Raw genomic sequence first — 25817 nt, forward strand, 5'->3', positions numbered from 1 at the left:
CAAGGTCTTTGGCTGAGGCCTCCCCAGCAGGCAGCTGAAGGTGCGCAAGTTACGTGTTCCAACCTGACTGGGAGCGCTGTGCTGCCTCTTCATAAATGCCCTAATCCCAACATGAAACAACAAGTGGCCACGTCGTGAAAGAGGAGTTACTGACTTCCCATCACCTCGCTGTCGGCAGCCGAGGAAAGCGTGAGAGCAGAGCTGGGACACTTCAACCCTCCCGGAAGGGTAACATCGAGGAGCTGGAAGTGACAGTAACTCCTTAATCCCACACCCCACAGCGTGCCCCAGGGCTGACAGTGCATTTCAACAGTGAGAAATGTCACAAGGACAAATAGCTTTCTGCTCACAGGCACCAGAACCGCATCGAGATTCGGACCAACTGAGTTTTCCTTTTTAATAGCTTATGCTTCGAAGTGGGTAGAGATGGTTTTCAGTCTCTACGTGCTCCATCCCTCCAGAGCATTTTGTGATCTGAAAACACAGCAACAAACGAGGCCCCTGGGGCCAGACAGCCACGGCAAGGATGCCTGAGAGGCGCTGAGGGCCCAAACGAAGGCAAACCTGACCTAAGAGACGCACACGCCAGAACACGACCTCAGTCACAATTCAGGGCAGGACATGGCTGGCCACGAGGCAATTCCCGCACCCCCGTGCTGAGGGCGGGACGGCCGAGCGCTGGGACGATCCCCGCGGGTTTAAACCCGAGATAACCCACCCCGGCCTCAGGCTGAGCCCTACAGCCCCCAGCTAGGCCCAGGCCGGGCCTGGCAGCCCCGACACCCCGCGGCAGGGCCGGGCCCGGGGCGCTGGGGGACACCCAGAGCGGGGGGAGCAAGGCCCGAGGCCCCGTTTCCATGGCAACGGGGTTTAGGCCGCAGCCGTCACCTCGCAGCTGAACTCCATCTCGGCGTCCATGGTGACGATGCGCACCGTGAAGGTCTTGGGCTGCTTCCGCTTGAGCGAGCTGAAGCTCATGCGGGACGCGATGGCCCCGGCCATGGCGTGGGAAGCGCTCAGCGCCGGGGGCCGCGCCGCGGGGGCAGCGCCATGGCGGCGGCGGCAGCGGCTCCGGGCCGCGCCGAGCCCAGCCTCAGAGCGGCGTCTCGCTATTGGTTCCGAGCTCGGGTCGTCCCGCCCTCCGCCCCGCGGGTCGCCCCGCACCGAAGCCAATCAGAAGCGGAGAGCGCCGCTCAGCGGCCTGTGACAGGGAGAGGGGAAGAGAGGGAGGTGCGGATTGGGCGGAGCGGCCGCCCGTCAAAAGGAAGGAGCGGGGGTAGACAAGAGGGCTTCCTGCCCGCACGTTGGGGCGCGGATGTGGCGCCCCCTTGCGGGCGGAGGAGCGGGCACCACCCTGCCGTCGTGAGCGGGCTGGGCGCCGTCCCCGTCCTGCTGCTGCGCTGGCACTGCGGGGCCGTGGGGCGGGGGTCTCAAAGGGGGGTCTCAGAGCCTCGACCTCGTGGGGATGCACTGTGGGGAAAGCAGGAGTGGGACAGCGCTGGGATAGTGGGACTGGCACAAGGACTGGGACAACGGCACAGGACTGGGGTTGGGACTGCAATAATGGGATAGGACTGAGGCCAGCATGGGCTAATGGAGCAGGATCAGAACCAGCACTGGGATAGTGGGACGGGCACTGAGACCAGCAGTGGGGTCACGGGACAGGAATAGGGACCGTCACCGGGGTAATGGAATGGGAGTGGGTCGGAGGGATGGGAATAATGGGACGGGACCAGAACCACAGCTGGGATGGTGGGGTGGGAACGGGGATGCAGATCAGATAATGAAACCAGGATTGGAACCAGGACTGCCACGGGGATAATGGTGTGGGGCAGTAACAGCGTAACGGGACAGGACTGGAACCAGTATCGGGAGAATGGGGTGAGGAACTGGCACAGGAATGATGGGATTGGGACAGAAGGGTTGGGCCCCCTTCCCAGGCCCCATCTCAGCACCACAGTGCCCCCGCACACCACAGAATGGGGCCTCTGTGCTGTGGGGCGGATGAGGGCTGAATGGGAACATTCATGGTGCCACCCCCCCCCCCCCCTCCAACCGCCCCCAAAGGGACCCTATGGCCGACGGCAACGCTGCAACCCCCTGTGGTCCCAGCAGCGGCACCCAAGTGGGCATGGGGGGCTGGGGGCCATGGGGGAGATATAGGGGGGGTATGGAGGGTCTGGGGGGGGGATATGGGGGTATGAGGGAACCAAGGGGACTGGAAGGTATGTGGGGAGGTGGGGAGGGGGCATAGTGGGTAATGAAATGATTGTGTCTGGGAGGGGCCTGGGAAGCTATGGGGGTCCAAGGGGACCCAAATTAGAAGAAGGTATATGGGGATTGTGAGGAGGGATCAGAGGGGCTTGGGGAATTAAGGGAGGGTCTGGGGGAGACATGATGGGATATGGGGGACTGAGGGGGTCTGTGGATCTGTGGGATAGTATGAGGGTATCTGGGGGGCAGTGAGAACATGGGGATCTATGGGGGAATATGGGGGGATCCAGGGGAGCCCTGGGGAGCTATGGAGAAGACTGCAGCTGGGGGGGGGGGGGGAATGGGGACCTTTGTGGGAGCACAGGGGGGACCAGGGGGCATGAGGGACAAAGGCAAACATGGGAGGGAGTGAAAGGGGACCCTGGGGAATGGGGGGCCAGGAGGACAAGGCGGGGGGGTCACAGGGACCTGGGAGGATCCCTCTGAGCCCCCATCCCTGGTAATGCCCCATGCCCAGCCCTGCCGCCCTGTGCCAAGGGTCCACACATTTGGAAAGGGAGAGCAGGCAATGCGGAGGGACCCCCACATCCCCCCCACCATGCGGGGCTGGCTGCACAAGCAGGTGGGGCTGGTGGGAACAGTGGGACTGGGTCGGGGGCGGGGAGGGGGGGGGTTGTAAGACCACAGGTGACTGGGGAGGGAGGATCCAGGGGGACTATGGAGTTGGGGGTGCTTTGGGGAGGGGTTAGGGGGGTTGTGGGGGATCAGTGGGTGCTAAAGGTTAGGGGTAGAGTCTGGGTTTTGGGGATTCCTAATGGGCTTACGGAGTTTGGAGAGGTCTGGGGGGTTAGGGTGCTGGGGGGGTTATGGGTCTTGGAGATCTTCGGAGGGGTCTGGGGGGGTTGGTGGTGCTGGTGGGTTTTGGGGGGTCCAAAGGCTTTGGGGTGGGTCTCAGGGGGCTCTGTGTTTGGGGTGCTGGCTTAACCCCCTTTTTACCTCCCCAGGACAGCTCAGGGCTGAGGCTCTGGAAGCGGCGCTGGTTTGTGCTGGTTGATCTCTGCCTCTACTACTACAGGGGTGAGGCGAGGGGCAGGGGATGGGTTTGTGGCAGGGGTCAGGGGCTTCTTAGGGCTCCCTGGGGCAAGGTCTGGGGGAACCCAGGGGGTCAGTGAAGTCCCTGCCATGAGACCTGGGGCTCTGTAGGGTTTGGAGAGGACCCTGGGGCTGCCCCCCTGAATCCTCCCCTGCTCCCAGACAGCAGCGAGCAGCGAGTACGGGGGGGTCTCCCCCTACCTGGCTACAGGATCCGTGTCCTGGCCCCCAGCACCAGCAGCCCTCGCTTCCTCTTCACGGTCAGTCCTGGGGGGAACTCCAAACAGGGGACAACAACAGCTGCCACTCTGCAGCAGAGGTTGGGGCCCCAAAGCCCAGCTCCCCATGTTGGTCTTGGGGTACTGTGGCTGAATGAGGGCCGGGGGTGGGGGGGGGGGGGGTGTCCAGGCCTATTACTTCCTCATTCCTCCCCCAGGTTGAGCACCCTGGGATGCGGAGCTACGTGCTGGGGGCTGACAGCCCTGAGGAGCTGGGGGCCTGGATGTGCAGTTTGCGGCACTCTGCCTCACCCATGGGGGGGTGAGCCCCAAACTGGGAGACAAAGGGGGGATGGGGCCTATGGGGGGGTCATGGGGAATATAGGGGCCACGTGGGGTGAATGAGGAAGGATGGGGAGGGGCTATAGGGGGCGTGGAAGGGGTAATGGTGGGCTGTAGGGGGCTATGGATGGTTATGGGTGGCTATGGGACTCTATGGGTGGGGTTACAAGGAAGTCACGGTCAGTCATGGGTGGATACAGGGAGGCTATATGGGGGTCATGGAGGATAACGGGGGGATAGGGGGTAGATACGGGAAGGCTACAGGAGGTCGTGATGGCCTATGGAAGCCGAGGTGGGACTATGGGGGGAGCTATGGAGAAGCTACGTGGAGTAAGGGGGGCAATTAGGGGTTGTGGGACACAAAGTGGGGGGCTATAGAGAGTGATGGAGGGAAGTGGGGGGCAATGGAGGGGGTCACGGGGCTCCCACAGGCAGAGCTGGGGGCTATGAGTGCTTTAACCCCGCTCCGCCCCCAGCCCGATCCCGCCCCGCCCCGCGCTCCCGAGCGCGCCCGCCCCGGAGGAAGCCCCGCCCCACGGTCAGCTCCGCCCCTCCGTGGCAGCGACCAATCAGCAGCTGACGCCGCCGGCCGGCGGAGGGCTTAGGGATGCAAAAGAAGGCACCGCAGCCAATCAAGAATCGACTCCTCCAAGAGAGCCCTCTGATTGGCTGCTGGCATCTGGAGGCACGGCCGCGCGGGCGGCAACCAATGAGATCTCTCTGTGGCCGTGGGAACAAAGCATTGTGGGTAGCCGGGAGCACGAGGGTGGGCGAGAAGGCGTGGCCAACGGGGTGGGGCGGCAGCCAATCAGAATCACCGTGCTGCACGCCAGCTTTTGAGGGCGGGGCCACCGCGGCGCCACGCCCAATAAGGGGTAGAGCCTGGAGGTGGGCGGGGCTGTATATAACCACGCCCCCGAGACGCTCCGCCCCGGAAAGATGGCGGCGGCGCGGGCAGGAGGCGGTGCGGTGCTGCTGCGGCGGCTGCAAGGCGGCGGCGGCGGCGGCGGGGCCTTCAGCGGGGCGCGGTGAGCGGGGCCCGGCCCCTCCCTGCCCGCCCCGCGGCCCGGAACCCCCAGAGCCCATCATCTCCCCAGGCTCCATCATTCCCCTCAGGCCCCATCATGCCCTCAACGCCCCGTTTCTTTCCCAGGCCCCATCTTTCCCCTCAGGCCCAGAAACCCGCAGCCCCCGTCTCTTCCCCCTCAGCTCCTATCTCCCCCCAAGCCCCATTTCCATCCTGCCTCTGGTCCTCCTCTCAGCTCCCATCTCCTCCCCTCAGCTCTCCTTGCTGCCCATCTTCCCCCAGCAAGGCCCCCAGCCCCCCAGTCTTTCCCTCCAGCCCCCATCTCCCCCTATCTCAGCCCTATCTCCCCCAGTCTCAGCCCCCGTATCTCGCACCCCATCTCCCCCTGCCGTGGTTCAGGGCCTGCTGTCACCCCATGCCCTCGCTGAGCGCCCGGGGCCGCTGACCCTGCGCCGTTAATACATTACCAGGCCCTGCCGCTCTGTGGGCAAAGGTCTGACCAAGTGCACTGCCTCCGTGTCATCTGTGTCACCCCACATCCCTGGGCAGGGCCACCCAACGTTCCCTGAAATGAACGAGACCTCTCCGTGGGGAGCGCTGGGTCGGGGGGCACGCAGCCCTGGGGCTGGGTTGGGAATGGAGCAAGATCCCTCCTCTGCTTCCCCTTTTCCCCTCACGTCAGACCGCAGCCATTGTGCCCAGTTGTGTCCCCCCACCCGCCCCCCCTGCCCTGCTGACGGCGCGGTCCTGCAGGGCGTACTCACGGGATGCTGAGGGCAGCTGGTTCCGCTCCCTGTTTGTGCACAAGGTGGATCCCCGCAAGGATGCCCACTCCAATCTTCTGTCCAAGAAAGAGACCAGCAACCTCTACAAGATCCAGTGTGAGTGGCCCCAGAGGCAGGGGGTGCACACCCCTCCCAGGCCCTTGCAGCTTGATAACACAGCCGCTCGTCCCGCTCCCTGTTGTGACATTGCGTATTGCCCTCTTTCCCCCGCAGTTCACAACGTGAAGCCAGAATGTCTGGATGCCTACAACAGCCTGACGTGAGCTGGGGGACTGCCCACTGTCCCAGCAGGGGCTGGGGGGGGGCAAGTTGGGGTGTCAGGAGGATTTTGGAATCTCTTGTGCTGGGCTGAGAAGGCAAATGGGGATGTCGGGAGCATTCTGGGGTCAGAAACTCAGCACTTTTCTTGCTGAGAGAGGCACAGCTGCTGCTTGCCAGCTCCACCTGCCCCCTTTCTCCCATCTGGGGCAGCCCAGGAGCACCCCATAAACCACTTCCTGTACCCCCTGCAGGGAGGAGGTGCTGCCCAAGCTGCATTCGGATGCCGATTACCCTTGTGACCTGGTTGGGAACTGGAACACGTGGTATGGGGAGCAGGACCAGGCAGGTGAGGGCTGCACTTCTGCAGGAGCAGACAACCAGACAACCCTGCATGGCCGTGACCCCGAGGGGATGTGGGGTGAATACTGGTCACTTGGGAGGGGGGCTCCCTGGTGCTTTCCCCTCCTGCCACACCTTGCTGTCCCATCCCAGTGCACCTCTGGCGCTTCTCTGGTGGGTACCCAGCCCTCATGGACTGCATGAACAAGCTGAAGCAGAATAAGGTACCGCTCATACCGGTGGCCAAATGGGGTGCCTTATGGGGTGCCCCTGCTCCCATCATCTTGCCCCGAGCCTCGGCTGTCCGCAGGAGTACCTGGATTTCCGCAAGGAGAGGAGCCGCATGCTGCTGTCCCGCAGGAACCAGCTGCTGCTGGAGTTCAGCTTTTGGAATGAGCCCCTGCCCCGCAAGGGGCCCAACATCTATGAGCTGAGGACCTACAAACTCAAGGTGAGGCATGAAGTGTTTCAGTGGGATGCAGGCATCCCAGGCATGGCGCTGCAACCCAGGGGATCCCAGGGCTCTGCTGCACATGCTGGGGTCTGCAAAGCAGCCTGTGGTCCTGTGGGTGATTGGGGTCACTTGTGCTCTGGCTGCGAGTTAGCCCTGGGTGGAGGGAGAAGGTGGTACTTGGGATGCAACTGCCTTACCTTGTTGTTTATTTCCTCTGTTTGCAGCCAGGGACCATGATCGAGTGGGGCAATAACTGGTGAGTGGCTGCTTTATCCAGCTGGTGTTCTGCGTATGGCCAGGTGATGCTGGCCCTCGGACCCACTCCTGCACCCTTGTTCCTGTGGTGGTGGCACAGATGAAGCCTTGGCCGCTCTCAGCATGGGGCCATTAGAGCTGAGCAGCAGGAGGTGTGGAGAGCTCCTGTGCCAGCCCTGGTGTTTCTCTCCATTCCACCAGGGCTCGGGCCATAAAGTACCGCCAGGAGAACCAGGAGGCAGTGGGCGGCTTCTTCTCTCAGATCGGGGAGCTGTATGTCGTGCACCACCTTTGGGGTAAGCGGGCTCATCTCACCCACCCCACCCTGGCAGTGCCACCACCCTGTGCACCCCAAACCCCAGGGGCAGCGGGGGGGGGGGGGGTTAGGAACGAGGTTTCCCCCCTGCAGCCTACAAGGACCTGCAGTCCCGTGAGGAGACGAGGAACGCGGCGTGGAGGAAGCGGGGCTGGGATGAGAATGTCTACTACACGGGTGAGCACACGGGGCTGGGGCTGTCCCTGCTGGCAGAGCTGCGAGGTGACCCCGCGCCCGCTGTGTCCTGCAGTGCCGCTCATTCGGACGATGGAGTCTCGGATCATGATCCCCCTGAAGATCTCCCCGCTGCAGTGAGCTGGGACACGTGCTGCCTGCCCCAGCTCTGCTGGGAAGTGCTGGGGGCATCTTCTCCCGTTTTGGGGTGTCTTGGTGGGGGGGGGGGTGAGAGCCCGACCCCCTGGGCTCCTCCCAGTTTGTGGGGACCTGCAGGTGCCGCAGTGCACCCCGTGTTGCCATTGGCCCTCCGTGCTGGGGGCAAACCCTCAGAAGCCCTCCTGAGAGGTGGGCTGGGGGCTGCTCATAATTACCGCTAACGAGATGCTCGTCGGGTGCCTGTCCCCGCCGGGCTGTGGGATGTGACCAATTAAATATTTAATTGCCAGCCTCCGTGTCTGGGGAGTAGGGAGCACTGGGGACATGGGGACCCTCACGCGTGAGTGGTCCTTACGCTGAGACCCTCGAGAGTGCCCCCTGCACCCTCGGTGTCCCGGATGCTATCGGGGACCCCGCGCCGCAGCACCCCTGAGTGCATAGGCCACGCCCCCTTTGTGGAAGCCACGCCCACGTTCGGTTAGGCCACGCCCCTGGCGGAGGCCACGCCCCGTGCAGCTCCAGCCAGGCGCTTCTGGCCACGGTCCTCCGAGTGCGGCCTGGCCGGCAGGGGGCGCCTGTCACCGCGTGTCTCTGCGCCGCGCTCGTTGCTCCGTGACGTCACTTCCGGGGGGCGCTGAGGCGGGTGGCGGGGTGAGTGCGGGGCTCCGTCAGAGACCGTGGGGCCCTGGGGGTCTCTATTGAGCACGGAGGGGGACGAAGGGGGGTTCTGGGAGGGTCCTGGCGGTCGGGAGCTGGGAGCTGGAGGCGAAAGGCCGGGACACGGTGCCCCGGGGAGGTAGCAGGGTTGGAGGCCTCGCCTGGGCCCGGCTGAGGAGGGGCGGCCGGGCCCCCCGGAGCACAGTCTTACCGCCGGTCCGCAGCCCTCGGCCGGCAGCGCCATGTCCTCGGACAGCAAGAAGAGGAAGCCCAAGGTGATCCGCACGGACGGGGGCCCGCAGGAGGGCAAGCGGGGCAAGGCCGATGGCGAACAGGTAAAGGGTGGCCGGGAACGATGTGCTGAACGGTGCTGGGTCAGAGCCAACCCCCAGCACCTCTGAAACTGCCCCTCTGCGTTTCTGACTCCTTGAGGACACGCGGTGTTCAGGGAGGCAGCGAGCAGAAGGCTGGAAGGGCCCGCGGGGTCCCTGGGTTACCTTGGAACACTGAAGTGAGGCTCAGGGCTCTGGGATTGGCCACAGTTGTGAAGTTCTGTCAGCTCCCGGGGCTCCCATTCTGCTGTAACCTCTGCACACTGCGGCAGCACAGACACCCCTTTCAGTTCACAGCTACTATATTAACAGGCAGCCTGTGTTTGTCAGGACACACCAATCCTGTGTCCTGGATTGGTTACTGAGTTGTCTTTCAGTGTACGAAATCTCAAGCTAATGCAGCAAAGAATTGAGCCCCAGCCATGTGTTTCCCACTGCCCTTTGTTGCAAACCTGTAGGAGCAAGCAGTGCAGGTGCTTTTGTCCTTTGCAGGATGCTCGGTACTACAGTGAGGAGTGTGAGGTGGATCTCCGGGACCCCATCAAGGACTATGAGCTTTACAAAGAGACGTGCCAGGAGCTTCAGAGGCTCATGGCAGAAATCCAGGAGCTGAAGAGCAGAGGCGTCAAGGACAATGTAAGGAGAACCCCGAGTGCTTGGTTTGATGTGTTCTTTTCTATTATTTTTCATGTAATCTGAAAGGAGCAGAAGCTGTGCTATGTTCTGGGGAAAATTAGGAAAATGGAACAGCCTGTCTTAAATAAAATCAAGTATGATATAGCTGAGGCGTGTGGTCTTTGAGCAGTCATTGCTCAGAGTTACTGACCTCTGAGGCATGGCTGGGAAGTGTGCTGATGGGCTGTGACTCCCAGGGGCAGAACTGAGCTCCTGTGGATACCAGAAAGCCTTCCAGATGTGTCCAGCAACATGAGGCTCCCCAGGAACATCAGCACTGCCCTGCAGAGGAGCGTAGGGCCCCACTTGTCTCAGTGCTCAAAGAAAGGGCTGCAGCGGGGGCTCTGTGGTGAGTCTGTGCTGCTTCAGACATTTCCCTCCTGCCTCTCAGGCCTCCGAGATAGACGAGCGACGCGTTCAGAGCTGTGTGCACTTCATGACCCTGAAGAAGCTCAACCGGCTGGCTCACATTCGGCTGAAGAAGGGCCGTGATCAGACCCATGAGGTACGGAGTGGGCAGTGAGCACAGGATGGGGTTTTAAAGAGCAGTGGTGCTGCAGTTTCTGCTATCTGTGTGCATGTGCAGAATCAAACCCCAGCCAGGTGGTGCTTTCTGTGCTAGAGGTTTGCTAGGAGGCTTTTCTGCAGGAAGGCAGAGGTGGTAGTTGCAATGGCTTACAAAAGAGGGCCATCTTCACCCATCTCATGTAACGGTGAGTCTGATGGTCTTGAGCCTGGTGAGCTGCAAGCCTGAGAAACGTCTGCTGATTGGCCTTAGAATTCTTAGCCATACTACAGAACAGGATCTGGCCCACGTGCCTTAGCAGGTCTGCTTTGTTGTCCCAGGCTGTCTTTCTAGAAGGCACCAGGATGAATGTAATGCAATGAATGTTTGCTTTCCCACTCCTTGAAAATGTCTTTTTTACTTTGGAGTTTTTGCATTCCCTAAAGCCTACCCTCCCTGGATGGTACCAGAGTCCTTGCAGCACTGGGGTTGCCACATGTGCATCCATCTCTGCATATGTCCCATCCTGCTATGGTCACTGGCTGTCTCTGTGTTTTAGGCAAAGCAGAAGGTTGATGCCTATCACCTGCAGCTCCAGAATTTGCTTTATGAAGTGATGCATCTACAAAAAGAGATCACCAAATGCCTGGAGTTCAAGTGAGTTTGGCTGGGGAGGAGAAGGAGCGACTGTGTGCCTTTGCCACCCTTCCCTGATCCAGCTGTTGTGTCTCTGCAGATCAAAGCATGAGGAGATCGAACTGGTGAGCCTGGAGGAGTTTTACAGTGAGGCTCCCACTGAAATCAGTCGACCTGACATCACCCTGACTGAACCCCACCAGCAGACCCTTGCCCGCCTGGACTGGGAACTGGAGCAGCGTAAGAGGTGGGTCCATTCTGCATCCCCCTCTCTGAGCTGCAGGACGGTGCTCCCTACAGCCAGCCCAGGCTGCACAGCCCCTTAGCAAAGCAAACAACAAAGATAAAGGTTATTACAGCATTTCAACATGATCCCTATGGAGGAAATGGCAGATTTACTGTGTGACTGTGTCCTTGTTATGAAGATTCACCCCTTGGGTATTGACAACAAAGGTATTTTAGCCATCCCAAGAAATCCACATGTGCTCACTCCTTGAGGCAGCGCCCATCAGTGCTGCTCTTAGGCATCAATAGGAGAAAACTAATTTTATGGCTCGTTTCTGGCGTGGCCAGTGTGTTTGCTCAGAGGCCATTGCAGCAGGGAATGAGGCTTCCATCCAGCGTGGCGGTGATATTTAAGGATGAGCAGTTATGCACTTTGATCCAGAACCCTGTTCTGCAAGACATGCCATGTAGGGCAAAGCAATAGCTGTTTTGTCTGCTGTGCTGCGATGCGAAGAACGAGTTTAAGTGGCTTGGTTTGTCTGCTTATGGCACGATCCCAACGCAGGATCTGACCCCCAGCGTCCCTACCCTGACTCAGGCCAGACAAGGAGATTGGCTCCTTGTGAAGAAGAGACATACCATAATTCTTTGTAACATCCAGCAGGTTTTTCAGAAGGATCAGTCTAAGCTGCCAGTAGATGCTGTGGGAACAGCACAGCCCAGAATAGCAGACAAATAAGAGGTGCTGCGGGAGCTTGCAGAGGACTGCTCAACCTGGAGATTTCTTTTAAGATTCTCCAGTGCTGCTTGTTCATTGCATGCTGCGTAAAAGGTTAAGAAAGATTACACTGAGGATGCCCCATGGCTGCATGACAAAACCCTGGGAAGCTTTGTTATTTCCAGTCCTCATCCTGCAATGTTTAGGAGCACCACGTTTCATCGTTGTAGTGGGAAATTGTCTTTTCAGCTGGCCCAGGAGTGCTCCTAGGGCTGTTCGTATCCCTCCACAATGGTCACGTTGCTGTTCCCAGCTCTGCCACTATGTGGTGTGTTGGATTTGTATTGGGCTCTGTTCCAGAAGTTGCCTCGTGAGTGGTGTGACAGGGCTTTGCTCCTCTCACTGCCTCCATCGCAGGGAGTTCAGCAGCAGTGTCTGAAAGCTTCACTTCAGACCTGCTTTGTGTGGGAAGCTGCTGGGCTGTGCTGAGCCAGCACAGTGACATTCTCTGTGTTGCGTTCTCATCCAGTGGGGAGCAGGAGCTGGAGAGGAGAGCGCGTGAGCTCTCCATACCAGGGTTCCCTCTCTTGTGTCAGGTGCTTCCCAGGCAGTGTGCCCGAAAGCTCTGCTTTCTCTGTGCAGCTCTCTGCTATGTGAGAGGTGGCAGTGAACAGCAGTGAGGAGGCTGTGTGTGTTCTCCCTCAACAGAAGCGTGACCAGAATCATGGGGAATTTCCACTGTCCTAGTCTTCCTGGCCACAAAAGGAACACTTGTTAGCATGCTAAGCCTTGATTCAGGAGTTTATCTCAGTTGTAGCTGAAGTGACACAAAGTGGAGAAGCCTTCTTTGGAGCTTAGTAGGGTCTGAAGGATCCCACTTGTGTCCTGTCAGCAGAGCTGCTTTGGGAGCAGATCTGCTGAGGGAAGCTTTGGCTGCTGCCCTTCCCCAAATACAACACAAAGCTGAGCTTCCGTTTCCTCTCCCTGCTTGTTTAGAGTTCTTGACAGCCCCCACTTGTCCTTGGCATTGAGAGCACTTTGTGTGTCGCTGTGTCAGCCTTGAGTTCCTGCAGGGACTTATGTTAGGTCAGGAGAGCTGAGGCTGATGACCTATGCTGGCCCTGGCAGGCTGTGGCAATGTGCTGTATGCTGCTAACCCAATTCCCACCCTTAGGCTGGCAGAGAGGTACAAGGAATGCCAGACCATCAAGGAGAAGATCCTAAAGGAGATTGAAGTGAAAAAGGAGTATCTGAGCAGCCTCCAGCCTCGCCTCAACAGCATTATGCAGGTACTTGCTGAGCTCTGCAGGAAAGGGAAGGGCCTCTGGGAGTGAGTTGATGTGCCCCAGGAGTTGTGTTAGGTAGGGACAGCACCTGGGGCTCTTTCCTTTCCAATCAGCATGGCTTGAATCCCGAGCTGAAAGTGTCACATCCCAGGAGAGCGAGCAGAAGTGTCAGAGCTGCTCCCTGCCTTGTTGGGCTTCCTCCAAAGCCTCCTTGTTTATGCGGCAATTCCTGCAGAACTGCAGATGGAGTTCATTAAATGGGCCTTTCCCCAGAGATCAGTATGCAGCTCCAGCCCCTTGTGATCACCTCGGGAGGGAAGAGCAGGAGAAGGAACTGGGTTATTTTCAAACCCAAAAGTTTTCCTGCCTGCCCTGGGGGCTTGCTGTGGCCATCCCCTGCATTTTACACTGCACTGCAGCTGCTTGGATGCTTCCAATCTCCCACTTGCCTTAGGGTGCAGGGAGGGGGTGAGCTGGGGAACGTGGGAATTGATTCTGTCCCTAGTCCTGAATGCTTTCCCTGCTGTTCCTCCAGGCCTCCCTGCCTGTCCAGGAGTACCTCTTCATGCCTTTCGACCAAGCACACAAGCAGTACGAGACAGCCCGACACCTGCCACCGCCTCTCTATGTTCTTTTTGTTCAAGCCAGTGCCTATGGTCAGGCCTGTGGTGAGCACTAGGGATCCTCAGGAATGCTGGGGGGGGGAGGGGGCACACTCTCCTCATGGGCCAGATTTCACTCTGCCTGCAGAAAGCACTACCCTGGGGAGAATTGGTTGGCGTGGTTCATCCTGTCTGCTCTGCTGCTGCGTTCTGCTGAGCCCAGAGCAGCAGGGTGGCACCAGGGCCAGCACACTGAGGCAGCAGCATTTGAAACCTTGTTTGCTCAGCTTCTTTTGATGGAAGAGCTGCTTGGAAAGCTGGCTTCCTACCTCAGTGTCAAGGTTGGCATGGATGGCTGCTTGCCTTCTGAGAGCTGCTGAGTGGAGCTCAGGTTGTGCCCCCCATGGGTGGTGGTGACTCTGGAGCCAGGCATGGGGTCTCTGCTGCCTCTGCAGAGGCAGTGACCCACAGCTCACCTGAAAGCATCCATCCTCTTGGCTGGCTTTGTGTTTTAAGTTCTGTTGGAGGTGCTCTGTGCAGCCAGCTCCTCTCTCAATCAGGATTTCCCAGCAGGGCACAGGGTCCCTCTGGCTGTCTGTATCTCCGGGGTTATGTGAGGGCTGCAGTCTCACTGCTCAGCAAGAACAGGATTTCTTGCCCTAAACAGTTCCCTGTGCATGGTTACCTACCACCCTGATAGCTCCTTGCTTTGTCTTCATGCTAGATGAACTCTAACCGCGCTTGGTTTCTATGGTTTCCAGCAGCAGTCCTTAAGAACCTGGTGTTTTGCCTCCTCAGACCCCATCCTCGCAGGAGATCCAGCCCCATGGTAGCCCTGCAGGTCCCTGTTGACAGCTACATCTTCCTGCTGAGCACTTGTTAGAGCTTTATGGGGCTCTGCCTTGTGCAGCCATGGAGCAAGAGCTTCCTGGAGCAGAGCTGCAGCCTGACTTTCTTTCTGTAGGCTTAATAAATACCATATGGGCATGTGCTTTTGGGGTTGTAGCCCAGCAAGCTCCAACCTCGACAGCTTGCACCATAACCTTTACTGTCTTTCCCGCACGGGAGTGGGATTCATGGCTTTGTTTTCATGTCTCTTCCATAGATAAGAAGCTTGTTGTGGCCATTGAAGGCAGTGTAGAGGAAGCCAAAGCCTTGTACAAGCCACCTGAGGACTCGCAGGGTGAGTAGGGTGGTGTTGCTGCAGCCAGAGGGGTTGTGTTCTGGGGTATACGAAGATGCTGGATGAAAACCCTGGCAGCTGATCACCTTCATCCCTAAATCATTCCTGAGAGGTGTTCATGGCCCCTTGTCTGTTACAGTGACTCCTAGTACTAAGGGAATGTTCTTGAGCAGAGTGTCACGTCCCTGTTTGCCTGCATCCTGCTTTGTCCCTACACTAGGAATTAGGATAACTTTTGGGAGAGCTGTGGTCTCAGAGAGAGGGCTTGGTGGCCCTGCTGGGTTTGGGGAAGCCCCCTTACCATGGCACTTGCTTACACTTCTCTCTTTGCGTAGATGATGAGAGTGATTCTGACATGGAGGAAGAGCAGACCACGGTAAGGAATCCCTTTCTCCCTTTCTGGGGCCTCTCCCAGCACAGTGTGGCGTGGGCAAATCCATTTGCACCTGTGAGCTGGAAGGTGCTGGGGCTACTGGGCCTGAGTAGAGCTGTGGACTCATCTTTGGACACTGACAGTGTGTGTGAAAGTGTATTGGCATTAAATCTGTTTGTGTCCAAAGAGGAAGAACTGGCCTCAGCTGGGCACTCTGTGTTGGCTGGGAGGAAAGAGGCTGTATTTCCAATTTCTGTCCTGAACACGGGAGAGCTGGAGTACAAACCTGCCCTGCTCACATCCCATCTGCAGCAGTGTCTGCCCTGCAGCTCTCCTGCTGGAGCTGCTCTACTTTGTATAAATAGTCTCCAGCCAGGGAGGATGGAGTCCAGCAGGGAGAGGCTGGGACACAGAGTGGTGGGCAGGGAGGGAAAGGGCAATGAAAGAGGAGGAGAGGCCAAGGGCTCCGGAGGAGTGCTGGTATAGGGCTGACAGCTCTGTTCTGCTCCCCCCAGAAGCGACGCAGGCCCACCCTGGGTGTGCAGCTGGATGACAAACGCAAGGAGATGCTCAAGCGGCACCCACTGTCTGTCACTGTTGACCTGAAGTGCAAAGGTAAGCTGGTGCTGGTGGCCCTGGGCACGGAGGGGTGTGAGAGCAGGTCAAGGAGCAACCTGGCCACAGCTCAGTGCTTGGAGTGTGAAGGGTCCTGCCAGGTCTGCAGAGAGCAGCGTATGGAGGATGTTCCCCTGTCCCCACTGCCCAGGTTATTGTGCACTGGTTACATTGCCTCTCTGCCCTGTTCCTTGCTGTCCTAGCAGGGGCAGCAGAAGAATGTCCTGTCCTACAGGAAACTCTGAGTACCGAGTGCTCCAAGCTAGAGGATAAAGCAATATTTCTCCTTCTTTGCTGGCACAGATGAGAATGTGCTTCACCTGACCTTCTACTACTTGATGAACCTCAACATCATGACGGTGAAGACCAAGGTGACCACTGCTGCTGAACTGACAACTGCCATCAGTGCTGGGTGAGGAGAACCCTGAGCTGTGTGTGAGTCCTGTGCTGAGCCTGGAGCTTGTCACAGTCACCCTGCCCTGATGTCCTGCCCAGCTCTGTTCAATGTCTCATAAGCACAGTGATGCAGCACTAGAGGTAGTGTGTGGTGGCAATGTCCCTCTGCTGAGCTGTAGGCTAACAGCGCTCTGTGCCCTGTGAGTCCCTCCCCGGCTCACTGAGTGTGTGGAGTAACTTTACTCAGTGTGGAGTAAGGTTTTATCCTCAGTCCCTCACTCCTTCTTACCTGGTGCATCATAGATATCTTTATGCAGAGTTGTAGCATCCAGGCACTGTCCTGGTTCCTCCTTTAATGGTAAGGAGGCCCTAAAGAGCCTCTGCACTTCTGTGTGAGGAGTGCTTCCACCTTGCAGATCTCCCCTGCCCTGATGGTGTCCTCTCTGTCAGCAGCATGGCCTTTCTGGGAGCCCTGCCAAGCTGCTGCAACTGCAAGCATCCTCCTCCTCTTCATCTGCCACATCCCCCATGGCAAAACCAGGGACAGGGCAGGCTGGGAACCTCTTAGGGAGAGCTGGAGGGGAACCTCTCCTCCTTGTTGCCTTTGGTTGCCATCTTGCAGCCAAACTGCTTTCCTCCCTCCTGCAGCCATTACCTGGCAGCTCCTTTCACCTGCTTGATCTGCAGGTCACCTTGCACTGAGTACCAGTGATGCAGCTGCCTTTCCCTGGGCTCCCCAGGGACTGCTTGAGCCTGATCTGTGTGAGGACTGGCTGCAGTGGCAGCTTTGGGAGCCTGCCCAGGGTGCTCAGGTCAGCTGCAAGCTCTCCCAGGCCAGGAGGTGGCTGAGAAAGAAGGAGGCAGGAGAGGCTGGCCTGGAATACCCATAAGCAGGTGCTGCCTCCCAGGCTGTTCCCATGAGGCCTCCCAGTCCTTCTGGGTTCTTTTTCCCTGTAGGTACCCAAAGCCCTCTATGACAGGCAGATGTGTGTCCTTCCTGCTGATGTAGAGGAGTCCCCTTAGCCCTGACTCGTTCCTGGGTCAGACCCCTGCAGGCAGGGTCCTTGCTTAGGGGGACACTGTGATAGCAGGGATGTCTCTCATTGAGTTTCCTGTGACGCAGCCTAGATCCTCTACAGCCCTTTGTGCTTTCTAGGGTTTGTGAGTGTGGTCAGACGTGAGGAAGCATATTCTTTTTTAGCAGAGGGATTTTACTTTATCTTGTTGGCTGGCAAACAGCCACCAGACCGTGCCCTGTGTATGCTATGGATTTCTGTTTTTTTCCATACCCAGATTGTCATCAGTAGGTTTCAGAGTTCATGCAGAGTGCCTTTGAGCAGCTCTTGGGAACTCAGAACGATGGTACGCTGTGATCTCCAGTTCCTTTACAACCAGGGAGGAGACAGATTTTTCAAGAGCAGAACTATGGGAAAGCCACTGTGGTCATGAAGCCCAGCTTGGGGGTCATCCATCCCATCTCGTAGCCTGTTAGCGGGTGACCCAGAAAGACGTGAGGCCTGGGCTGCTGCGTGATTCCTCTCTTCCTTCTCCCACCAGCGACTTGCTCTCCCCAGACTCCCTTCTGAGCTGCCTGTACCCGGGAGACCATGGGAAGAAAACCCCCAATCCAGCCAACCAATTCCAGTTTGACAAAGTGGGGTGAGTGGACCACGTGCAGCCAGTGTCTTGCTAATTGGCATTGGCTCAGGGTGGAAGATGATGATGACTGCTCCTTCGTGGAGGAGGAAGTGCTCTGGTGGTGTGACCTTTCCTCTTTGTTCTTGCAGCATCCTGACCCTGAGTGACTATGTGACAGAGCTGGGACATCCCTATGTGTGGGTGCAGAAGCTGGGAGGCCTGCATTTCCCCAAGGATCAGCCTCAGGCATGGCTCACCCCTTCCCCTCTCTCCTCACCAGGACGTCGGGCTGAGCTGGCAGGGCTCCGGGGAGGCTCTGGGGACACTTCTGTCCCATCCTGTTCCCCTAAGACTCCAGAGCTCCAGCCCCAAACCATGGGGCACCCTTGGCTCCCTGGCAGGGTGGTGATGCTCCCTCTTGCCCACAGCATACGGTGACTGCAGACAACTCGCTGAGCGCGAGCCACATGGAGATGACCATGAAGCTGCTGCGGACGAGGCTGCAGTCCCGCCTGGCTCTCCACAAGCAGTTTGCTTCTCTTGGTGAGTGTCTGGGAATGGTGTACAGTGGCTGGATCTTCTTGCACAGGAATACTCCCTGACCCTTGTCACCTTGAAGGGCCGTTACGGGTCTGCACTGCCACTGTCCCTCTACTCTGTGGTGTCAGGGCTCTGAGGTTTCCATGTTTGGGGTGGGAGAAGGTGGCTATGCCCCTCAAAGTCCAGCACCCCTTTGGGGCCAGCCATCCTGGCTCTGGGAGTTTATTCAGGCTGTGGTGATAAGAAAACAGCGTGCCCAAGCATGCCAAGCACCCTTGGAGCAGACCAGGTACGTGCTGTGAGGTTGTGAGTGCCAGCAGAATTGCTTTTGAGGCTGCTGCTGCTTTCTGGCTGCCTGGTAAAGTTGTCAGAAGGATAAAGAATGTCCCCGGGTCCCGGTACTGCTGTCACGTGCAGGGCAGGCAGAGAGCTCATCCCCAGCCTGCCCTGCTCAGCCTTGTGCTTGGTTCCAGAGCATGGCGTGGTGCCCGTGTCCAGCGAGTGCCAGCATCTCTTCCCTACCAAGATCGTCTCACGCCTGGTGAAGTGGACTGCCATCCCTTTTGAAGATTACACGGTAGGTGCTGAGTGTGAGGCTGTATCCCCTCCAGCTCCCTTGCTGTGCCTCAGAGCCAGCAGCTGCTCACTCCCTGTCATCTCCCCTTGCAGGAGCTGCCCTACACTAAAGACGTGGTGGAGGCTGGGCTGGCTGAAGACACCCATCTCTATTACATGGCACTGATAGAGAGGGGAACAGGTCAGTGTGTTTCCTTCCCCTGGCAATGGAAATAGTTAGCAGCTGCCTGAATCCCCCACACCAGGGAGGCTCTGTGGGCTGTGGTTGATGTTTCTTCCTTGCCTTGCTCAGCCAAGCTCCAGGCTGCTGTGGTCCTGAATCCCGGTTACTCCGCACTGCCACCCATCTTCAGCCTCTGCCTGAACTGGAAAGGAGAGCGAACCGGCAGCAATGACGACAACATTCGGGTAAGCGTTTTGGGGGTGTTCCCAGTGCTTCTGTACCCTTGGTAAGGGTTAGACTGGTGGCTGGGAAGAACAGAAAACCAAGCTTGCAACACGTTGATCTCTTTGCATCTGCCAGGCTATGGAGAGTGAAGTCAACGTGTGCTATAAGGAGCTGTGGGGGCCCAAACCGGGCTACCAGCTCCTCACCAATCAGCTGCAGCGCCTCTGCATGGTGCTAGACGTCTACCTGGAGACAGAGCCCCACGACACCACTGTGGAGGGACCCAAAGAGTTCCCCCAGGAGAAGATGTGCCTCCGTCTGGTCAGGTGAGAGCCTGGGGCTGTGCTGTCCCTGCAGGCAGTGAGTAGAGGGGGCTGAGGGTGCTGGTGGGGACCCTGCTGGCATTGCTATCCGTGCACGTGGTGACAGAAAGACACCTGTAAGCCTTTCCTTGTGCTGCCTGTGAGGGTCAGCCCTGCACAGTTAAGCAGCACCCCAGGACCCATCCTTTTCTGTGAGTGTGCTGAGCTTATCAGCACGTTGGACCTGCTGGGATGGAAGCAGACCCCCGTGGGCCAACCCGTCCCTTTTTCTCTTCCAGGGGCCCCATGCGCTTGAAGCCGTTCAAGTTCAACTACCCTCAGGGGTTCTTCAGCCACCGCTGAGTCCTGCTGGGCTCCCCTGCCTGGGCACTGCTCTGGGACCCAGCCTCATCCTGTCTGCGGTGTTCCCTTCCCATCATTTCAGTTTTTTTTAATGATATTTTGGGTCTTGTGTTTGAGGTTTTGTAACTGAAGGGATTAAATGCTGAATTGGAAGAAATGTGTGTGTGTGTGTGAGTGCGCAGATGGCTGGGGTGTGGGGACCTTGATCCTTGTGGATCCCTTCCCTTCTGAGCTCTTCTATGCTTCTGTGACCCATGGGGGCTGGAACGAGCCCTGTTCCCCCTGTCTGGGGCCCTGCCTGCCTTCTTTCCTCCCTCCCACTGCAGGTCCTTGGTAACACGGAACTGAGCTGGCTAAAAATAGCCCTTCCTGCACTGCAGCCCCAGCCTGCCAGCTGACTCGGCACAAACCCCGGAACACAGCAGGAGGTTGGAGCTCTGGGCTGGGCTGTGCCCCCCTCCATCCCTCACAGCTCCCCGCTGCAGGTCCTGTCGCACAGCCCCAGTGGCAGAGCTGGGGCTCCATGCCCATGTCAAGGTTGCTGTCCCTCCTGCCTCAACACCGGGGGTACTTCATGCCAAAGCAACTCCCTGAGGAAGGCTCGTGGAGCCTTTTCCCCTCTCATGCAGGCACTACAGGTGTGGTGCTGCAGTGCAGGGCTGTACTGCAGCCCTTGGGTTAATCCAGGCACTGGCAGTCCTTGGGGAGCAATGACTTAAAAAGGGAAGGAATTCAAAAATCGCCTTTGCGGAGTGTGGTGAGGACTGGCCCTGTTTCCATCCCCTGTGCAGGACATGCAGCCCTTCGTGCCCGCCTGTGAGTGTTCCCCACTGCAGGCAAGGAGGTAAAGGACTGCCACGCACTTTGGGAAGCCCCATGTCACCCTCTGTGTGCCCCAGCCCTGCGTGACAATGCCCAGCAGCCGTGGCACAAGCCTTCCCTGCATCCCTCCACCTCCTCCCCCATGCCAAGCAGTGACAGTGTGAGCCGGTGTGTCTCTGTAAGCACTTTATTTGGTTATTGCACATAAGCAATTGACAGTGGACTCGAGTTTCCTAGTGCACTTTGTATTTCCATGAGCATTCCTGCAGTGCCTAACCTCTTCCCCCAAAGCCACAGCTGGGGTCACTACCCAGAGGGGACACTCATCACCCCAGAAAGGGAAGGAGTCTGCCAGCCAGCCCACGGCACGCATCCCAAGCAGCTAGAGCTCTGAGTTGCACTTGTCCATCGATTGCACATACAATAAATAAATGCACTTATTGGAGAAGGGCAGTCGGTTCCCCTGGGATCTGTTCTCCTCGTTATAATTCAAGTGTTAAATGTGGCGCTCTGCATATATCACATTCTGCTACTGAAGCGATCGGAACATACCACTGGCGTGGGGCAGCGAGGGGCTGTGTCTCTCACAAACATATTGCTAAGGTAAGGCCTGGCTGGGGGGGACCCGGGGTGGGGACCGTCCCTGTCTCACCCTTTGGAGGGGAGCGGAGCAGCTCCAGCTCCCAGAGGAGCTCCACTCATTTCTTTCCCGCGGCGGGTGCCGGCTCTGGGGCTTTGCCCTCCTTGCTGGGGGGCTTCTCAGCTTTGGGGGGCTCTTTACTGGCTTTGGAGTCATCTTTGGGTTTTGATTTGGGGTCTTCCACCTTCTCCTTCTTTGGTTCCTCCACCGTTTTCTTTGGTTCCTCCACCTTTTCCTCAGCCTTAGGCTTCTCTGGCTCCTTCACAGCTGCTTTGCCACCCTCCTGCTGAGGCTTTGGTTGAGCATCCTTCTCAGCTTTCCCTTCTTCTGCAGGTTTGGAGGCAGCCTTGGTCTCCTTCACCTGTGGGGCTGGAGGCTCTGGCCCAGCAGCTGCCTTCTCTTTGGGTTTCTCCTCCGCCTTGGCCGGGGCATCCTTCTTGGGAGCCTCATCCTTCCTGCCCTCTGCTGCAGGCTTGGGGGGAGCCTTCTCCTCCTTGGGCTGCTCTTCCTTTGCAGGGGCCTTTGGCTCCTTTGGAGGGGCGGGGACAGGCTCCTTGGCTGGGGCTGCCTCCTTCTGTGGGGACTTGGCTTTTTCTGGGGACTTCACAGTCGGGGTCTTGGCCTCCTCCTTTGAGGGAGACACAGGTTTCTCTGGGGATTTGGCAGCTGGGGTCTTGGCCTCCTCTTTTGAGGGGGGTGTGGGTTTCTCTGGGGACTTGACTGCTGGGGTCTTGGCTTCCTCCTTTGGGGGGGTTGAGGGCTTTTCTGGTGACTTGACAGCTGGGGACTTGGCCTCCTCTTTTGAGGGGGTTGCGGGTTTCTCTGGGGACTTGACAGCTGGGCTCTTGGCCTCCTCCTTCAAGGCGGTTGGTGGCTTTTCTGGGGATTTAACAGATGGAGGCTTGGTCTCCTCCTTTGTAGGGGTCGGTGGCTTTTCTGGGGACTTCACAGTCGGGGTCTTTGCCTCCTCTTTTAAAGGTGTTGCAGGTTTTTCTGGGGACTTGACAGGTGGGCTCTTGGCCTCCTCTTTTGAGGGCACTGGGGGTTTTTCTGGGGATTTGACAGCTGGGGTCGCGGGTTTCTCTGGAGATTTGACTGCTGGGGACTTGGCCTCTTCCTTTGAGGGGGGTGCAGGTTTCTCTGGGGATTTGACTGCTGGGCTCTTGGCCTCTTCCTTTGAGGGAGTTGAGGGCTTTTCTGGGGACTTGACCGCTGGAGACTTGGCTTCCTCCTTTGAGGGGGTTGAGGGCTTTTCTGGGGACTTGACAGCTGGGCTCTTGGCCTCCTCCTTTGAGGGGGTTGAGGGCTTTTCTGGAGACTTGACTGCTGGGGACTTGGCCTCTTCCTTTGTAGGGGACTCAGGTTTCTCCGGGGACTTGGCTTCTTCTTCACCCTCTGGTTCAGCTTTCTCCTCTTCCTTCTCTTCTTCAGCTTTCTCCTCTTCAGCTTCCTTCTCAGCCTCCTCCTCCTCGGTCACCTCTTCAGTCACTTGGATTTCCTCTGTCTGCTCCTCCACAATCACTGTCTCCTTCTCAGATTTCTCCACCACCTTGATTTTCTCTTCACTTTTCACCTTGATGTTGGCGGCGATGCTGGGAGCCTTGGGGACCACTTCGGGGTAGGAGACCATTCCAAAGCCGGTCTCAATCCTATACTCCTCTCCTTCCAAGAGCTTTCTGCCAGGAGAAGACCAGAGCAGGGCCATCAGCAGCTGCACCCACGCCCTGCAGGAACATCTCCCTCCCTGCCATCTGTATGCCATCCCCCCATGCAGGCTTCCTCACCCTTCCTTCCACAATCCCTGTGCAAGGCTGGTTTTGGAGGACAGACTTGTCACTCTTACAAAGAAGTACTCCAGGTGTTAGCAAGGGCTCTCAAGGAATGTTCTCAGAGACACCATCGCTGGGGACTGGCCAAGACATGCACCCCCATTCCCTTTGCCAACCCCATACCTATAGGCAGCAATTTCAATATCCAGGGCCATTTTGACGTTAAGCAGATCCTGGTACTCGCGGAGCTGAGCTGCCATCTCCCACTTGGTGTTTCTCAGCTCATTGTCAAGCTGCTGGATGGTTTCCTGCAACAGACAGAGTCACTTGGTACCATGCAGGGAGGGAAGGGGGAAAATGCTGGGGCTCTTTCAGTTTGTCCTTGAGGAAACCCCTGAGCCTTGTGCCACCTCCAAGGAGAGCTGTGGTGCTGCCAGCTGGGCTCTCTCGGGCAGAGGCAACCAGGGGCAACATTTCTAGGCAACATGGTCTGCTGGCCACTGCAGTCATCACACCCCAGCCTGAGGCTGATGGAGTTGGAACATCTCCCCGGAGACAGGGTTTTAGTCTATGGCTACCACAGGGTACAGAAATCTGAGTTGCTGTTCCCAGTGCTGTGACACAAGACATAGCCTGAACCCTGGTCACTATTCAGTGGCATTTGTGACCACTGTCGTGGGCAGCAGACACAAGGGGGACAGTTCCATTGCAGGTGCTAGACACAGCAGCCTGGATGCAACCTCAGGCTCTGGCTGCCTGAACAGCAGGACCTGGGGAAAGGCTGCTGCATTTGAAACCCAAATGTAGTTGTTGCTGACATCAGCATCCCTGAGGCCATAGCCCCAGCACTGCTCTTCCCTGACAGCTGGATGCTCCCTCTGCACCAAGTGACAGATATGGGACTCTGCCCACTGCACCACATTACCTGATAGGACAGGACATCCGCATGATGTCGCTCCTCTGAGTCCTGCCTCTGTCTCTCCAGTGACTCCTGTGTCCCTTTGAGGGCTTCGAGCTCAGTGGTCTTGGACTGGAGCTGGCGGCGGTACTCAGAAATCTCCTCCTGGGCCATGCGCATGGCATCTGTGTTCACCTTGGCAACTTCAGAGAGCTTGTCCAGCCTCACTGTAGCAAAGGAAAGGAAAAGCTGCAGGGACGGAGGGAGACTGCAGCCTCCCTTCTATGGGGGACTGCAAATCCACCACTCCCCTGTGTGTGTGCCCTCTGCAGAGCCAGCCCTGCAGGGTGTCCATTCTCAGGGACGTGAAGGCACCTGAGCAGGACAGGCTGGGCACTGCTCTTCCTCATCCTGGACTTCTTGCAGTGCAAATCATTTCCCTGATCCCTTGAGCTCCTGTCACCATCTTTTGCACCTACAGAGCTGCTGCCCTCCCCAGCAAACCTCACCCTGCTGGGCTCTGTCCAGACACAACACCCGGAAGGATAGCGGCGGGGAAGGACGAAGCAGGGATTGCCGCAGAGCCCCGCAACGGCTCTCGGGGACGGGGGGAGGTGGAACGCAGTGCCCCCCGCGCTCATGGGCGCGGCGCCGCCGCTGTCCGCGGTGCTGAAGTGCTGCTGTCCCCTGTGCTGAACTGCCGCTGTCCGCGGTGCTGAACCGCCGCTGCGCCGCTCCCCGGGCGCTGGTGTTGGGGCGATGGCAGCGCACCCGTGTGTGCCGACCCCCGGGATGCCACCCCCCTCTTCCTCTCCCGGTACCGTAGTGCCCCTTCCAGCAGCGCATGAGACACGCCCTGTCCCCCCCGCAGGGGATGCGGCACCCTCTCCCTTCCCTGTGCTGCAGTCCCCGCAACGCTCCTGGCCCCGCTCCAACGGGACCCCCTGCAGCATCGGGGGGTGTCGGGAGAGCGACCTCGCTGCCCTCCCCCCAAAAATCCGCGGGGGTAGTGGTGCGTGTAGCGCCCCTGCAAACGGACGGGGTGAGGTTACCCTCCCGGAGCACAGCGTACTCCCCTGGGCGGGGGGGATCGGCCGTAACGCCCACCCGCAGCCCCGCATGCACCCGGACGGGGGGTCCCTCCAAGGGAAAGGAAGCACGAAGGGATCCCCTCCTCCCCGGGGTGTGCCCGCGGAGCATACAGCGGGCCGGGTTTATCGCTCACCGCGGAACCACTCCTCTGCCTGCAGAGTGCTGCGCGCCGCCGTGCCCTCCAGCTGCTCCCGCAGGTCGCGCAGCGCGGCGGTGACCCCGGGCCGCAGCGAGGCGGGGGGTTCCGCGGGCAGCTCGGCGCGGGCCCCGCGCAGCAACGCGCCCACCTCCTCCTGGTGCTGTTTCCGCAGCAGCTCCGCTTCCTCTCGCAGCGCTCGGGCTCGCTCCGCCAGAGGCCCCCGGGCCCTCTCCTCCTGCGCAGAGCGCTGGGCCAACCCGCGGGCCGCCGCCTCCAGCTCGGCGCGCTGCCGCGCCTCCTCCTCCAGCCTGCCCCGCAGCGCGGCCACGTCCTCCGCCAGGCGGGCCCTCTCCAGCCGCAGCTGCCCCTTCTCGGCCCCCAGGCGCACCAGGGCCCCCCGCATGTCGCGCAGCTCCCGGGCGTACAGCTCGCCCATGGCCGAGCGCCCCGCCTGCTGCTGCCGCAGCGCCGCCGCCTCAGCCGCCAGCGCCCGGTTCTGCTGCTCCAGCGCCCGCACCCGCTCGATGTAACCGGCGAAGCGGTCGTTGAGGACCTGCAGCAGCTCCTTCTCGTTACGCGCCCGCGGTTCGCCGTTCAGCGAGTCCAGGCTCTCGGTGGAGGAAGCGGCCGCGCTTCCCCCGCCGCCGCCCCGCGCTCGCCCCACCGTGCCCGGGGGTCCCGGCCATGAGTGGAAGCCGCTGGAAGAGGCGGCGGAGCGCGGCGCGAGGCGAGAGGGCTCCTTGCGGAGTCCCCCCGGGGGGACCAGCAAAGCCTCCAGCACCAGGCTCATGGTGGCCCCCGCCCTCACTGC

At 59.0% G+C, this 25817-nt stretch overlaps 5 protein-coding genes across 13 annotated transcripts in view; 3 read left to right on the forward strand and 2 right to left on the reverse strand.

Annotated features, from left to right (window-relative positions):
• The window catches only part of NF2 (neurofibromin 2), a 41203-nt gene extending 40123 nt beyond the window's left edge, over nucleotides 1-1080 (reverse strand). For 5 of the 6 annotated variants that reach the window (XM_015294835.3, XM_046901084.1, XM_015294836.4 and 2 more), the window contains exon 1: nucleotides 889-1061. In XM_015294835.3, the coding sequence (XP_015150321.1) occupies nucleotides 889-1002 (114 nt within the window). In that variant the 5' untranslated portion in view covers nucleotides 1003-1061. 6 annotated transcript variants of the gene reach the window in all.
• A 373-nt stretch (nucleotides 1081-1453) lies between these two features.
• On the forward strand, nucleotides 1454-4706 carry LOC121106874 (pleckstrin homology domain-containing family A member 4-like). 3 transcript variants are annotated; one of them, XM_040648285.2, is made up of 6 exons: nucleotides 1454-2125; nucleotides 2732-2836; nucleotides 3219-3291; nucleotides 3469-3566; nucleotides 3743-3846; nucleotides 4343-4706. In XM_040648285.2, the coding sequence occupies exons 1-6, from the start codon at nucleotides 2075-2077 to the stop codon at nucleotides 4704-4706; spliced, it is 795 nt and encodes a 264-aa protein (XP_040504219.1). In that variant the 5' UTR covers nucleotides 1454-2074. The 3 variants fall into 3 exon arrangements, with proteins under 3 accessions (XP_040504219.1, XP_040504218.1, XP_040504220.1); XM_040648284.2 differs by having other exon boundaries at nucleotides 1454-1881; XM_040648286.2 differs by lacking the exon at nucleotides 2732-2836.
• Nucleotides 4707-4796: 90 nt separating this feature from the next.
• On the forward strand, nucleotides 4797-7925 carry NIPSNAP1 (nipsnap homolog 1). The gene is made up of 10 exons (NM_001277515.2): nucleotides 4797-4894; nucleotides 5647-5774; nucleotides 5892-5937; nucleotides 6191-6285; nucleotides 6432-6502; nucleotides 6589-6729; nucleotides 6957-6988; nucleotides 7189-7283; nucleotides 7397-7480; nucleotides 7554-7925. The coding sequence occupies exons 1-10, from the start codon at nucleotides 4806-4808 to the stop codon at nucleotides 7616-7618; spliced, it is 846 nt and encodes a 281-aa protein (NP_001264444.2). The 5' UTR covers nucleotides 4797-4805; the 3' UTR covers nucleotides 7619-7925.
• Nucleotides 7926-8253: 328 nt separating this feature from the next.
• Nucleotides 8254-19803, forward strand: THOC5 (THO complex 5). 2 transcript variants are annotated; one of them, NM_001006195.3, is made up of 20 exons: nucleotides 8257-8287; nucleotides 8518-8628; nucleotides 9118-9261; nucleotides 9692-9805; nucleotides 10365-10462; nucleotides 10542-10688; nucleotides 12559-12673; nucleotides 13206-13338; nucleotides 14378-14455; nucleotides 14791-14831; nucleotides 15344-15443; nucleotides 15747-15855; nucleotides 17397-17498; nucleotides 17627-17723; nucleotides 17906-18020; nucleotides 18491-18594; nucleotides 18687-18774; nucleotides 18886-19001; nucleotides 19117-19307; nucleotides 19583-19803. In NM_001006195.3, exons 2-20 carry the CDS (start codon nucleotides 8536-8538, stop codon nucleotides 19644-19646), a joined length of 2049 nt encoding a protein of 682 aa, NP_001006195.2. In that variant the 5' UTR covers nucleotides 8257-8287; nucleotides 8518-8535; the 3' UTR covers nucleotides 19647-19803. The 2 variants fall into 2 exon arrangements, with proteins under 2 accessions (XP_046757140.1, NP_001006195.2); XM_046901184.1 differs by lacking the exon at nucleotides 8518-8628 and having other exon boundaries at nucleotides 8254-8287.
• An 836-nt stretch (nucleotides 19804-20639) lies between these two features.
• NEFH (neurofilament heavy polypeptide) lies at nucleotides 20640-25817 on the reverse strand. Its single transcript, XM_415310.7, has 4 exons — nucleotides 25001-25817; nucleotides 23803-24002; nucleotides 23061-23185; nucleotides 20640-22784 (listed from the first exon to the last, which is right to left on the reverse strand). Exons 1-4 carry the CDS (start codon nucleotides 25794-25796, stop codon nucleotides 21167-21169), a joined length of 2739 nt encoding a protein of 912 aa, XP_415310.5. The 5' UTR covers nucleotides 25797-25817; the 3' UTR covers nucleotides 20640-21166.

This window comes from Gallus gallus, chromosome 15, assembly GCF_016699485.2.
Source record: "Gallus gallus isolate bGalGal1 chromosome 15, bGalGal1.mat.broiler.GRCg7b, whole genome shotgun sequence".
Classification (NCBI taxonomy): Eukaryota; Metazoa; Chordata; class Aves; order Galliformes; family Phasianidae; genus Gallus; species Gallus gallus.